Source organism: Scyliorhinus canicula, chromosome 16 (genome assembly GCF_902713615.1).
Source record: "Scyliorhinus canicula chromosome 16, sScyCan1.1, whole genome shotgun sequence".
Classification (NCBI taxonomy): Eukaryota; Metazoa; Chordata; class Chondrichthyes; order Carcharhiniformes; family Scyliorhinidae; genus Scyliorhinus; species Scyliorhinus canicula.
Genome location: NC_052161.1, coordinates 87,157,577 through 87,170,373, shown reverse-complemented (window position 1 = coordinate 87,170,373; position 12,797 = coordinate 87,157,577). Strand labels below are relative to the sequence as shown.

Below are 12,797 nucleotides of genomic sequence, written 5' to 3'. Positions count from 1 at the left end.
CCCTACACCCCTCCTATCTCTGTAACCTCCTCCAGCCCCTACACCCCTCCCTATCTCTGTAACATCCTCCAGTCCCTACACCCCTCCCTATCTCTGTAACCTCCTCCCAGTCCCTACATCCCTCCCTATCTCTGTAACCTCCTCCAGCCCCACACCCCTCCCTATCTCTGTAACCTCCTCCAGCCCCTGCACGCCTCCCTATCTCTGTAACATCCCCCGTCCATACATCCCTCCCTATCTCTGTAACCTCCCCCCGTCCCTACATCCCTCCCTATCTCTGTAACCTCCTCCAGCCCCTACAACCCTCCCTATCTGTGTAACCTCCTCCAGCCGTACAAACCTCCCTATCTCGGTATCCTCTTCCAGCCCCCTTCCTATCGCTGTAGTCCCCTGCAACCTTCCGAGATTTCTGCACTCCTCCGCTTTCCGGCCTCTCGAGCATCCTCCAACTACCTTCGTTCCACCATTAGCGGCCATGCCTTCAGCTGCCAGGGGGCTCCCCCTTCACCCAGATCCCTCCCTAAAGCTCTCCGACTCTCTCTCTCCCTCTCAGTCTCTCTCACTCTCTCAGTCTCTTTCCCTCTTGAGCCCCCGCTCTCTCCTTTTCTCTGTCTCTCTCTCCCTCTGCCTCTCTCTCTCTCCCTCCCTTTCTGTTTCCCTCTCTCTATCTGTCTCTGACTCTCTCTCGATCTCTCCCTCTCTCTCACGGTCTCCCTCTCCCCAGTCTCTCTCTTTCTCTGTCTCTCTCTGTCTGTCTGTCTCCCTCTCTCTGTCGCACTATGTATTCCCCTCTTTCTCTACCTCTGTTTGTGTCTCTCTCTCCCTTTCAGTCTCCCTCTCCCTCTTTATCTCTCTCTCGGTCTCTCACTCTCTCGGTTTCTCTCTTTCTGTCCCACTCTCACTTTCTGTCTCTCTCTGTCTCCCTCTCTCTCTGTCTGACTCTGTCCCTCTTTCTGTTTGCCCCTCTTTCTCTGTCTCTCTGTGTGTGTCTCTCTCTCCCTCTAGGTCTCCCTCTGTCTCTATCTCTCTCTCTCTCGGTCTCTCTCACTCTCTCTCTCAGTCTCTCAGTCTTTCACTCTCTCTCTCGGTCTCTCACTCTCTCTCTCTCGGTCTCTCACTCTCTCTCGGTCTATCACTCTCTCGGTTTCCCTCTGTCCCACTCTCTCACTTTCTGTCACCTCTCTCTTTCTCCATCTCTCGGTCTCTCACTCTCTCGGTCTCTCACTCTCTCGGTTTATCTCTTTCTGTCCCACCCTCTCAATTTCTGTCTCTCTCTCTCTCTCCCTCTGTCTCTCTCCCTCTGTCTGCCTGACTCTGTCTCTCTCTCTCTCTGTCTGACTCTGTCCCTCTTTCTTTGTGTGTATGTGTGTCTCTCTGCCTCTCGGTCTCCCTCTCCCCTCTGTCTCTCCACTCTCTATCTCTCTCTCTCGGTCTCTCATACTTTCTCTCTCTCTCTCTCTCTCCCTCTCTCTCTCCTTCGGTCTCTCCTTCTCTCTATCCCTCTCTCCCTCTTGGTGTCTCTCACAGTCTGTGCCTGTCTCTGTCTCTCTCTCCCTCTGTCTCTCTTTCCCTCTGTCTCTCTCTCCCTCTGTCTCTCTCTCCCTCGTCTCTCTCTCCCTCTGTCTCTGTCTCTCTCTCCCTCTGTCTCTCTCTCCCTCTGTCTCTCTCTCTCCCTCTGTCTCTCTCTCTCCCTCTGTCTCTCTCTCCCCTCTGTCTCTCTCTCCAACTGTCTCTCTCGGCGAGAGAGAGGGGCTGGTTTAGCTCACCAGGCTAAATCGCTGGCTTTTAAAGCAGACCAAGCAGGCCAGCAGCACGGTTCGATTCCTGTACCAGCCTCCCCGGATAGGCGCCGGAATGTGGCGACTAGGGGCTTTTCACAGTAACGTCATTGAAGCCTACTCGTGACAATAAGCGATTTTCATTTCATTTCATTTCTCTCCCTCTGTCTCTCTCTCTCTCTCTCTCTCCCTCTGTCTCTCTCTCCCTCTGTCTCTCTCTCCCTCTGTCTCTCTCCCTCTGTCTCTCTCTCCCTCTGTCTCTCTCTCTCTCCCTCTGTCTCTCTCTCTCCCTCTGTCTGTCTCTCTCTCTCCCTCTGTCTCTCTCTCTCTCTCTCCCTCTGTCTCTCTCTCTCTCTCTCTCCCTCTGTCTCTCCCTCTCTCTCTCTCCCTCTGTCTCTCTCTCCCTCTGTCTCTCTCTCCCTCTGTCTCTCTCTCCCTCTGTCTCTCTCTCCCTCTGTCTCTCTCTCTCCGTCTCTCTCTCCCTCTGTCTCTCTCTCCCTCTGTCTCTGAATACGGACCTAAAGGTGCTTCAATAGGAAAAGAGAGTCAGAAATCAGGATTCCGGAGTTACCGTTAGGGGAGGGCAGCTTTCCTTGGTTGACCTGGTGAGCCAGCCAGGAGCCTGCAGTCCTGGAGTTGCCGATGGCGCCCCACACGCGCTGATGACTTACCTTCACTGTCTGGAGCTCCTTCTCCACGTCTCCGAGCGACGTCCGGAGTGCCGTCACCGTCTCCTCCAGCAAGGCAGCACGCTTCCGGCTGTCTGCCAGCGCCTGCCCCAACCGCGCCGTCCTCTGAGACGCCCCCTCATCGGCCCTGCACCGCTCCAGCTCCTCCCGCAGGCCCGAGGCTTCACGCTCCCTCTGGGCCACCTTGCGCAGGAGGGCATCTCCGGTGTCCTGGGCCGCCCTCAGCTGCACCTGCCGCTCCAGCAGCTGGCCCTGTGCCCTCCGCAGGTCGCCCTCCAGCGCCAGGAGGGCGAGAGCCGACTCGGCCAACTCCGATTGGACCTCCTCCAGTGACTGCCGATCCCGCCGGGCCTCCTCGGCGGCCTCCTCCTCTATAACCTTGGCACGACGGGCCTTCTCCTGCCGGAAGGTAAACACAAAATTCAACCTCGCCAGCCCACCCTACTGCTTGAAGCACCTCCCCCACCCCCTAATGGCAGGGGGCAGCACACATAATGTAAAAAGCGTATGTCAACATGTCACACCCAGTTAGTCAATGTGAAAGTGCGTTTCCTCAGGTCATGTGACCAGCTCAGCAGTTTCAAATGAGTCTGGGGCCAATCAGGGCCATTGTTGTTGGAGCGCACACCTCAAACATAGAACATACAGTCGGGCCTGATGGGATATATCCAAGGATTCTATGGGAAGCAAGAGATGAAATTGCAGAGCCATTGGCAATGATCTTTTCGTCCTCACTGTCAACAGGGGTGGTACCAGGGGATTGGAGAGTGGCGAATGTCGTGCCCCTGTTCAAAAAAGGGAATAGAGATAACCCTGGGAATTACAGGCCAGTTAGTCTTACTTTGGTGGTAGGCAAAGTAATGGAAGGGGTACTGAGGGATAGGATTTCTGATTATCTGGAAAGACACTGCTTGATTAGGGATAGTCAGCACGGATTTGTGAGGGGTAGGTCTTGCCTTACAAGTCTTATTGAATTCTTTGAGGAGGTGACCAAGCATGTGGATGAAGGTAAAGCAGCGGATGTAGTGTACATGGATTTTAGTAAGGCATTTGATAAGGTTCCCCATGGTAGGCTTATGCAGAAAGTAAGGAGGCATGGGATAGTGGGAAATTTGGCCAGTTGGATAACAAACTGGCTAACTAATAGAAGTCAGAGAATGGTGGTGGATGGCAAATATTCAGCCTGGAGCCCAGTTACCAGTGGCGTACCGCAGGGATCAGTTCTGGGTCCTCTGCTGTTTGTGATTTTCATTAATGACTTGGATGAGGAAGTTGAAGGGTGGGTCAGTAAATTTGCAGAAGATACCAAGATTGGTGGAGTTGTGGATAGTGAGGAGGGCTGTTGTCGGCTGCATAGATAGGATGCAGAGCTGGGCTGAGAAGTGGCAGATGGAGTTTAACCCTGAAAAGTGTGAAGTTGTCCATTTTGGAAGGACAAATATGAATGCGGAATACAGGGTTAACGGTAGGGTTCTTGGCAATGTGGAGGAGCAGAGAGATCTTGGGGTCTATGTTCATAAATCTTTGAAAGTTGCCACTCAAGTGGATAGAGCTGTGAAGAAGGCCTATGGTGCGCCAGCGTTCATTAGCAGAGGGATTGAATTTAAGAGCAGTGAGGTGATGATGCAGCTGTATAAAACCTTGGTACGGCCACATTTGAAGTAGTGTGTGCAGTTCTGGTCGCCTCATTTTAGGAAGGATGCGGAAGCTTTGGAAAAACTGCAAAGGAAATTTACCAGGATGTTGCCTGGAATGGAGAGTAGGTCTTACCAGGAAAGGTTGAGGGTGCTAGGCCGTTTCTCATTAGAACGGAGAAGAATGAGGGGCGACTTGATAGAGGTTTATAAGTTGATCAGGGGAACAGATAGAGTAGACAGTCAGAGACTTTTTCCCCGGGTGGAACAAACCATTACAAGGGGACTTAAATTTAAGGTGAATGGTGGAAGATATAGTGGGGATGTCAGAGGTAGGTTCTTTACTCAGAGAGTAGTGGGGGCATGGAATGCACTGCCTGTGGAAGTAGTTGAGTCGGAAACATTAGGGACCTTCAAGCGGCTATTGGATAGGTACATGGATTACGGTAGAATAATGGAGTGTAGATTAATTTGTTCTTAAGGGCAGCACGGTAGCATTGTGGATAGCACAATTGCTTCACAGCATCAGGATCCCAGGTTCGATTCCCCGCTGGGTCACTGTCTGTGTGGAGTCTCCACGTTCTCCCCGTGTGTGCGTGGGTTTCCTCCGGGTGCTCCGGTTTCATCCCACAGTCCAAAGGTGTGCAGGTTAGGTGGATTGGCCATGTTAAATTGCCCTCAGGGTCCAAATTGCCCCTTAGTGTTAGGTGGGGTTTCTGGGTTATGGGATAGGGTGGAGGTATGGGCTTGGGTCAGGTGCTCTTTCCAAGAGCCAGTGCAGACTCGATGGGCCGAATGGCCTCCTTCTGCACTGTAAATTCTATAATTCACAGCTCCAGGGTCCCAGGTTCGATTCCGGCTTGGGTCACTGTCTGTGCGGAGTCTGCATGTCCTCCCCGTGTGTGCGTGGGTTTCCTCCGGGTGCTCCGGTTTCCTCCCACAGTCCAAGGATGTGCAAGTTAGGTGGATTGGCCATGATAAATTGCCCTTAGTGTCCAAAATTGCCCTTGGTGTTGGTTGGGGTTAGTGGGTTATGGGGATAGGGTGGAGGTGTTGACCTTGGGTAGGGTGCTCTTTCCAGGAGCCGGTGCAGACTCGATGGGGTGAATGGCCCCCTTCAGCACTGTAAATTCTATGATAATGTATGATTAATCTTGGACAAAGGTTTGGCATAACATCGTGGCCGAAGGGCCTGTTCTGTGCTGTACTTTTCTATGTTCTATACACTGCAGAAGGAGGCCAATCGGCCATCGAGTCTGCACCGACCCACTTAAGCCCTCACTTCCACCCAATAACCCCTCCTAACCTTTTTGGACACTAAGGGCAATTTATCAAGGCCAATCCACCTAACCTGCACGTCTTTGGATTGTGGGAGGAAACCGGAGCACCCAGAGGAAACCCACTTACACACGGGGAGAAACTGCAGACTCCGCACAGACAGTGACCCGGCGGGAAATCGAACCTGGGATACTGGCGCAGTGCTATCCACTTGTGCAACCGAGCTGCCCTAGAGATGAGGCAGCCACTTGGCAAACAGAACGAGGACACACAAAGCAATGTGTTCATGACCCAGGTCACAGAGTCGCGCTTTTCCCCAATGATATCGGCTGAGGGATAAATGTCGCCCTCAGCGCCTCAGACAGTGCGGCGCTCCCTCAGTACTGACCCTCTGACAGTGCAGCACTCCCTCAGTACTGACCCTCTGACAGTGCGGCTCTCCCTCAGTACTGACCCTCTGACAGTGCAGCGCTCCCTCAGTACTGACCCTCTGACAGTGCGGCGCTCCCTCAGTACTGACCCTCGACAGCGTGGCACTCCCTCAGTACTGACCCTCTGACAGTGCGGCACTCCCTCCGTACTGACCCTCTGACAGTGCAGCACTCCCTCAGTACTGACCCTCTGACAGTGCGGCACTCCCTCAGTACTGACCCTCTGACAGTGCGGCACTCCCACAGTACTGACCCTCTGACAGTGCGGCACTCTCTCAGTACTGACCCTCTGACAGTGCAGCACTCCCTCAGTACTGACCTTCTGACAGTGCAGCACTCCCTCAGTACTGACCTTCTGACAGTGCAGCACTCCCTCAGTACTGACCCTCTGACAGTGCGGCTCTTCCTCAGTACTGACTCTCTGACAGTGCGGCACTCCCACAGTACTGACCTTCTGACAGTGCAGCACTCCCTCAGTACTGACCTTCTGACAGTGCAGCACTCCCTCAGTACTGACCTTCTGACAGTGCAGCACTCCCTCAGTACTGACCCTCTGACAGTGCGGCACTCCCTCAGTACTGACCTTCTGACAGTGCGGCACTCCCTCAGTACTGACCCTCTGACAGTGCAGCACTCCCTCAGTACTGACCTTCTGACAGTGCGGCACTCCCTCAGTACTGACTCTCTGACAGTGCGGCACTCCCTCAGTACTGACCTTCTGACAGTGCAGCACTCCCTCAGTACTGACCCTCTGACAGTGCGGCGCTCCCTCAGTACTGACCTTCTGACAGTGCGGCACTCCCTCAGTACTGACCTTCTGACAGTGCAGCACTCCCTCAGTACTGACCTTCTGACAGTGCAGCACTCCCTCAGTACTGACCTTCTGACAGTGCAGCACTCCCTCAGTACTGACCTTCTGACAGTGCAGCACTCCCTCAGTACTGACCCTCTGACAGTGCGGCACTCCCTCAGTACTGACCTTCTGACAGTGCAGCACTCCCTCAGTACTGACCCTCTGATAGTGCGGCGCTCCCTCAGTACTGACCCTCTGACAGTGCGGCACTCCCTCAGTACTGACCCTCTGACAGTGCGGCACTCCCTCAGTACTGACCCTCTGACAGTGCGGCACTCCCACAGTACTGACCCCTTTACAGTGCAGTGTCTAATTTTGTGATGGGAATTATTTCACCTTGATGTCTGTCATTTCCTGTTGGGATGTTTTGAGGTTGAGTTCCAGGTCCAGGATCGTTTCTCTCAGGGCTGTGCGCTCCCGCTCCTGATGTCGCACAGTCTCATCCTGAACCCGCAGGGAGCTCTGAGCCTCCCCGAGCTGCTCCGTGGCCACACGCAAACCTGCAAATCAGGGGTTACATTTAGACAGAGAGAAAGAGAGGGTGAGTGATGGAAAGCGAGAGTCAGGGAGGGAGCGAAACGGAAAGACGAAGAGAGAGAAAGAGAGGCAGACAGAGAGAGAGACACAAAAAGAGCGAGATGGAAAGAGACGAAAGAGAGAGATGGGGAGAGAGAGGGAGGCGGAGCCAGAGACACAGAGAGAGACAGGGAGAGAGACAGAACGAGAGAGAGTGAGAGAGACAGGGAGAGAGAGACATAGACTGAAACAGAGAAAAAGAGAGACAAAAAGACAGAGAGAGACAGAGAGAGACAGAGAGAGAGAGAGACACAGAGAGAGTGGCACAGATAGACAGGCAGAGCAACGGAGACAGATTGACCTCCTTCACTCTCTGCCAACTTTCTGTGAAGCTGCTGCAGTCGATGAGCATTCTGTCGCTGTTCGGCTTCCAGTTCATCAATCTTGGCGTGAAGCCTCTTCACCTCAGTACTGCAGGAATCCTGGAAAGAGTGGAGCAAGAGGTTACAGGGGGTCACAAGAGACAGATAGAATTTAGCAATCAAGAGGCAGTGCACAGAAGGATCTCAGGATCCCCTCTCGGGCCTGGGCAGATGTGAGGATTCTGTCGCGTTTGGACTGTGTTACTCATGGAACCATCAATTCACCAGACACGTGTTTCCGATATGAATATAGGCTTTAATCGACTTACTACAGAGCCAGCCTGTTACCCGTTGATGAACTCTCAGTGAACTGCAGGCTGACTCTGGACAAGGGTATTTATACAGCAGCACAAGGGGGAGGAGTCATGGGCGGAGCCAAGTGTGGAGCCCTGTACGAGCTCCTGAGCATTCCCAGAGCTACTCCCCTAGTGGTCGTATAACGCTACTGCGCTTACAAAGACACAGTGTGAATTATCATATTACATTCACCTCCTGCAAAAAAATCAAGTCCGGCGGGGGTGGTGGTCTACAACGCCAGTCTGTCCGGTGGTCGAATTGTCCGCTGTGATCTGCGGAGCACCGGGGTTGCAGCCTCTTGCGGTGGCTGGATGGGTGTTGTGTGCTGGGGTACGATGGCGGACTCCAGGGAGGGTTGTATCCGAGCTTCGTACTCTCCTGGTTCGACCGGGGACTGGGGGCGCTGGGGGCTGGCCGGCGCGGGTGCGCGGAACTGGTGGAGCGAGCTAGTGGGCTCGGGAGCGCGAGGGGGCGGCAGCATGGGGTGTAGGGTGAGAGGTCCTTCTGTGGGGGTAGAGGGGGCGCTGGATCCGGCGGGTGCCAGATCCCGGAGGGATACTGTGTCCTGATGGCCGTCAGGGAACTCGACGAATGCGTATTGCGGGTTGGAGTGGAGCAGGCGCACCTTTTCAACAAGGGGGTCGGTTTTGGGTGCCCTGACGTGTTTCCTTAGGACTACTGGGCCCGGTGTCCTCAGCCATGCCGGAAGTGAGACCCCCGTGGTAGTGCCCCTGGAAAAAATGAAGAGCCTCTCGTGAGGGGTCTGATTGGTCGCTGTGCACAAAAGGGACCAAATAGCGTGGAGCGTGTCGGGGAGGACTTCCTGCCACTGGGAGACTTGGAGCTTTCTAGACCGGAGGGTCAGTAGGACGGTCTTCCAGACCGTCGCGTTCTCCCTCTCCACCTGCCCGTTCCCCCTGGGGTTGTAGCTGGTAGTCCTGCTCGAGGCGATGCCCTTGTCGAGCAGGTACTGACGCAGCTCGTCGCTCATGAAGGACGAACCCCGGTCGCTGTGTACATAGAACAGTACAGCACAGAACAGGCCCTTCGGCCCTCGATGTTGTGCCGAGCAATGATCACCCTACTTAAACCCACGTAACCCGTATACCCGTAACCCAACAATCCCCCCATTAACCTTACACTACGGGCAATTTAGCATGGCCAATCCACCTAACCCGCACATCTTTGGACTGTGGGAGGAAACCGGAGCACCCGGAGGAAACCCACGCACACACGGGGAGGACGTGCAGACTCCACACAGACAGTGACCCAGCCGGGAATCGAACCTGGGACCCTGGAGCTGTGAAGCATTGATGCTAACCACCATGCTACCGTGAGGCCCCTAGCTGTGTACGTAGCTGGGGAAACCAAACAGGGTGAAGATGCTATGCAGGGCCCTAATGACTGTGTGGGAGGTCATATCGGGGCACGGGATAGCAAATGGGAAACGGGAGAACTCATCTACGACGTTTAAAATTAAACGTTCTTGTTAGTTGAGGGGAGTAGCCCTTTGAAATCAATCACGAGGCGTTCAAAGGGCCTAGAAGCCTTGACCAGGTGGACCCTGCCTGGTCTATAGAAATGCGGTTTGCACTCCGCACAGATCGGGCAGTCCCTGGTGACCGCGTTTATCTCCTCGTTGGAGAAAGGCAGGTTTCGGGCCCTGATGTAGTGGGCGAGCCGGGTGACCCCCGGGTGGCAGAGGTCATTGTGGATGACTTTCAATCGGTCAATCTGCGCGCTGGTGCATGTCCCGCGGGATAGGTCATTCCGGAGGCTCGTAGAGCTTCCCGGGTCGATACTTAATGTCGTAATTGTAGGTGGAGAGTTCGATCCTCCACCTCAGAATTTTGTCGTTTTTAATTTTGCCCCTTTGCGAGTTGTCAAACATGAAGGCAACCGATCTTTGGTCGGTGATGAGGGTGAACCTCCTACCTGCGAGGTAGTGCCTCCAGTGACGAACAGCCTCCACGATGGCTTGTGCTTCTTCCTCGACTGAGGAGTGTCGGAGTTCTGAAGCAGATAGGGTACGGGAGAAAAATGCAACGGGCCTCCCTGCCTGATTTAAAGTGGCTGCAAGAGCTACCTCTGAGGCGTCACTCTCAACCTGGAATGGAGTGGATTCATCCACCGCCCGCATGACCGCTTTGGCGATGTCCTCCTTGATGCCGTCGAAGGCCTGGCGTGCCTCGGCTGACAGGGGAAATCGTGTGGTCCTAAAGAGTGGGCGGGCTTTGTCCGCATATTGAGGGACCCACTGGGCGTAGTAGGAGAAGAAGCCCAAGCACCGTTTGAGGGCCTTGGGGCAATGGGGGAGGGGGAGTTCTAAGAGGGGGCGCATACGGTCCGGGTCTGGGCCCAGGACTCCGTTTTCCACGACATAGCCGAGGATGGCTAGTCTGGTTGTGCGGAAAACGCATTTCTCCTTGTTATACGTGAGATTCAGTTTCTGTGCCGTCTGGAGAAAACGGTGGAGGTTGGCGTCGTGGTCCTGCTGGTCATAGCTGCAGATGGTGACATTGTCCAAGTACGGAAACGTGGCCCGCAGCCCGTACTGGTCCACCATTCGGTCCATTGCTCGTTGGAACACCGAGACCCCATTAGTGACGCCGAAAGGGACCCGGAGGAAATGGAAGAGGCGGCCATCGGCCTCGAATGCCGTGTAGTGGCGGTCCTCCGGGCGGATTGGGAGCTGGTGGTAAGCAGACTTCAGATCCACCGTGGAAAAAAGCCGGTACTGGGCGATCTGGTTTACCATGTCTGCAATCCTGGGGAGGGGATACCCGTCGAGGAGCGTAAATCTATTTATGATCTGACTATAGTCGACAACCATGCAGAATTTTTCCCCAGGTCTTAACGACCACCACCTGAGCTCTCCAGGGACTATTGCTGGCCTCTATAACCCCCGACATTCGAGGCCGATGGCCTCACATATATCTTATCGAGTACTGCTAGCGCTGCAGTATATGAACCGGCCGAGTTTAGTTGTGTAGAGATTCTGTGACTCACCCTCACGTGCAGTAGACTCAACTTCTGTTCCTCTGTCGTTTTGGCTGTGCTCGCTTCTGCGAGGTAGGCCTTGAAGCACCGCAGCCAGTGGGAGAAGATTTCTTTAGCCTCTGCATCCTGCAGGTCGCATTCCAGGCGTCCAGGCTTGAGGGCTGATTCCATGATCGATCTTGACTGTTCTTAAGTCGATTAAATTGATGGAACCATCAATTCACCAGACACGTGTTTCCGATATGAAGAGAGGCTTTAATCGACTTACTACAGAGCCAGCCTGTTACCCGTTGATGAACTCTCAGTGAACTGCAGTCTGACTCTGGACAAGGGTATTTATACAGCACCACTAGGGGGAGGAGTCATGGGAGGAGCCAAGGGTGGAGCCCTGTACAAGCTCCTGAGCATTCCCAGAGCTACTCCCCCTAGTGGTCGGATAACGCTACTGCGCTTACAAAGACATAGTGTGAATTATCATATTACATTCACCACAGTTACCTTTTCCATCTGGGAGTTGTAGACCTTCTCCAGGAGCTGCTTCAGGGCAGCTTCAACGGCCTCCACATCGATGGCGGCAGTATCCACCTCCCTCTCACTCAGAGGCAAAGCGAATTCCTCCTCGAATGATGTGGAAGCTCGTACTGAGGCTGTAGGTGAGAGTCAGAGAGAGGATCAGCACAGGGTTAGATACAGAGTAAAGCTCCCTCTACACTGTCCCCATCAAACACTCCCAGGACAGGTACAGCACGGGGCTAGATACAGAGTAAAGCTCCCTCTACACTGTCCCATCAAACACTCTCAGGACAGGTACAGCACGGGGTTAGATACAGAGTAAAGCTCCCTCTACACTCTCCCCATCAAACACTCCCAGGACAGATACAGCACGGGATTAGATACAGAGTAAAGCTCCCTCTACACTGTCCCATCAAACACTCTCAGGACAGGTACAGCACAGGGTTAGATACAGAGTAAAGCTCCCTCTACACTGTCCCCATCAAACACTCCCAGGACAGGTTCAGCATGGGGTTAGATACAGAGTAAAGCTCCCTCGACACTGTCCCCATCAAACACAAACACTCCCAGGACAGGTACAGCACGGGGTTAGATACAGAGTACAGCTCCCTCTACACTGTCCCCATCAAACACTCCCAGGACAGGTACAGCACGGGGATAGATACAGAGTAAAGCTCCCTCTACACTGTCCCCATCAACAAACACTCCCAGGACAGGTACAGCACGGGGTTAGATACAGAGTACAGCTCCCTCTACACTGTCCCCATCAAACACTCCCAGGACAGGTACAGCACGGAGATAGATACAGAGTAAAGCTCCCTCTACACTGTCCCCATCAAACACTCCCAGGACAGGTACAGCACGGGGTTAGATGCAGAGTAAACTTCCTGTCTCTCTCAGGATCGAGGGGTTGGTTAGTGATCCAAACTCGCTTTCTGTCCATTTTCTCACTGACCTGTGACAGAGAACGCTGATCCCAGAGGGCTAGGACAGCTCGAGTCCGGGCTCAGAGGGACATCGCATCCAACTCCCAGCCCCAGGCTCTGCCGCAGGGCCGAGAGCAAGGCCCGGAGTTTGGTCTCAGCGTTCCTCCGGCCCTCCTCGGCTCTGGCCAGGCCCTCCTGCAATCCCTGGGCCCTCCCCTCCGTGCTGCTGAGCTGCAGCCTCAGGGTTGCCGTCTTGCCAGCCTCCGCCTCCAGCTGGCCAGCCAGCCGGGCTGCCGCCTCACGCTGGGACCCCTCACTGGCCCGCGCCTCCTCCAGCTCGGTGGACAGACCGTCTGCCCTCGCCCGCAGGTCTGCATCGCCTTCCAGCAGCTTCCTCTGGATCTCCGAGACCTGGCGGGTGGGGGGGGGAGAAAAAAACAAAGTGAGTCCAGAAGATCCT

At 54.4% G+C, this 12,797-nt stretch overlaps 1 protein-coding gene across 1 annotated transcript in view; it reads right to left on the bottom strand.

Annotated features, from left to right (window-relative positions):
• Positions 1-2,271: 2,271 nt before the first annotated feature.
• The window catches only part of LOC119951012 (rootletin-like), a 71,795-nt gene continuing 61,269 nt past the window's right edge, over positions 2,272-12,797 (bottom strand). The window contains exons 20-24 of the mRNA XM_038774045.1: positions 12,367-12,748; positions 11,397-11,545; positions 7,541-7,661; positions 7,000-7,163; positions 2,272-2,866 (exon numbers count right to left, since the gene is read on the bottom strand). Of these exons, the coding sequence (XP_038629973.1) occupies positions 2,297-2,866; positions 7,000-7,163; positions 7,541-7,661; positions 11,397-11,545; positions 12,367-12,748 (1,386 nt within the window). The 3' untranslated portion in view covers positions 2,272-2,296. The remainder of the gene's footprint in view (positions 2,867-6,999; positions 7,164-7,540; positions 7,662-11,396; positions 11,546-12,366; positions 12,749-12,797) is intronic.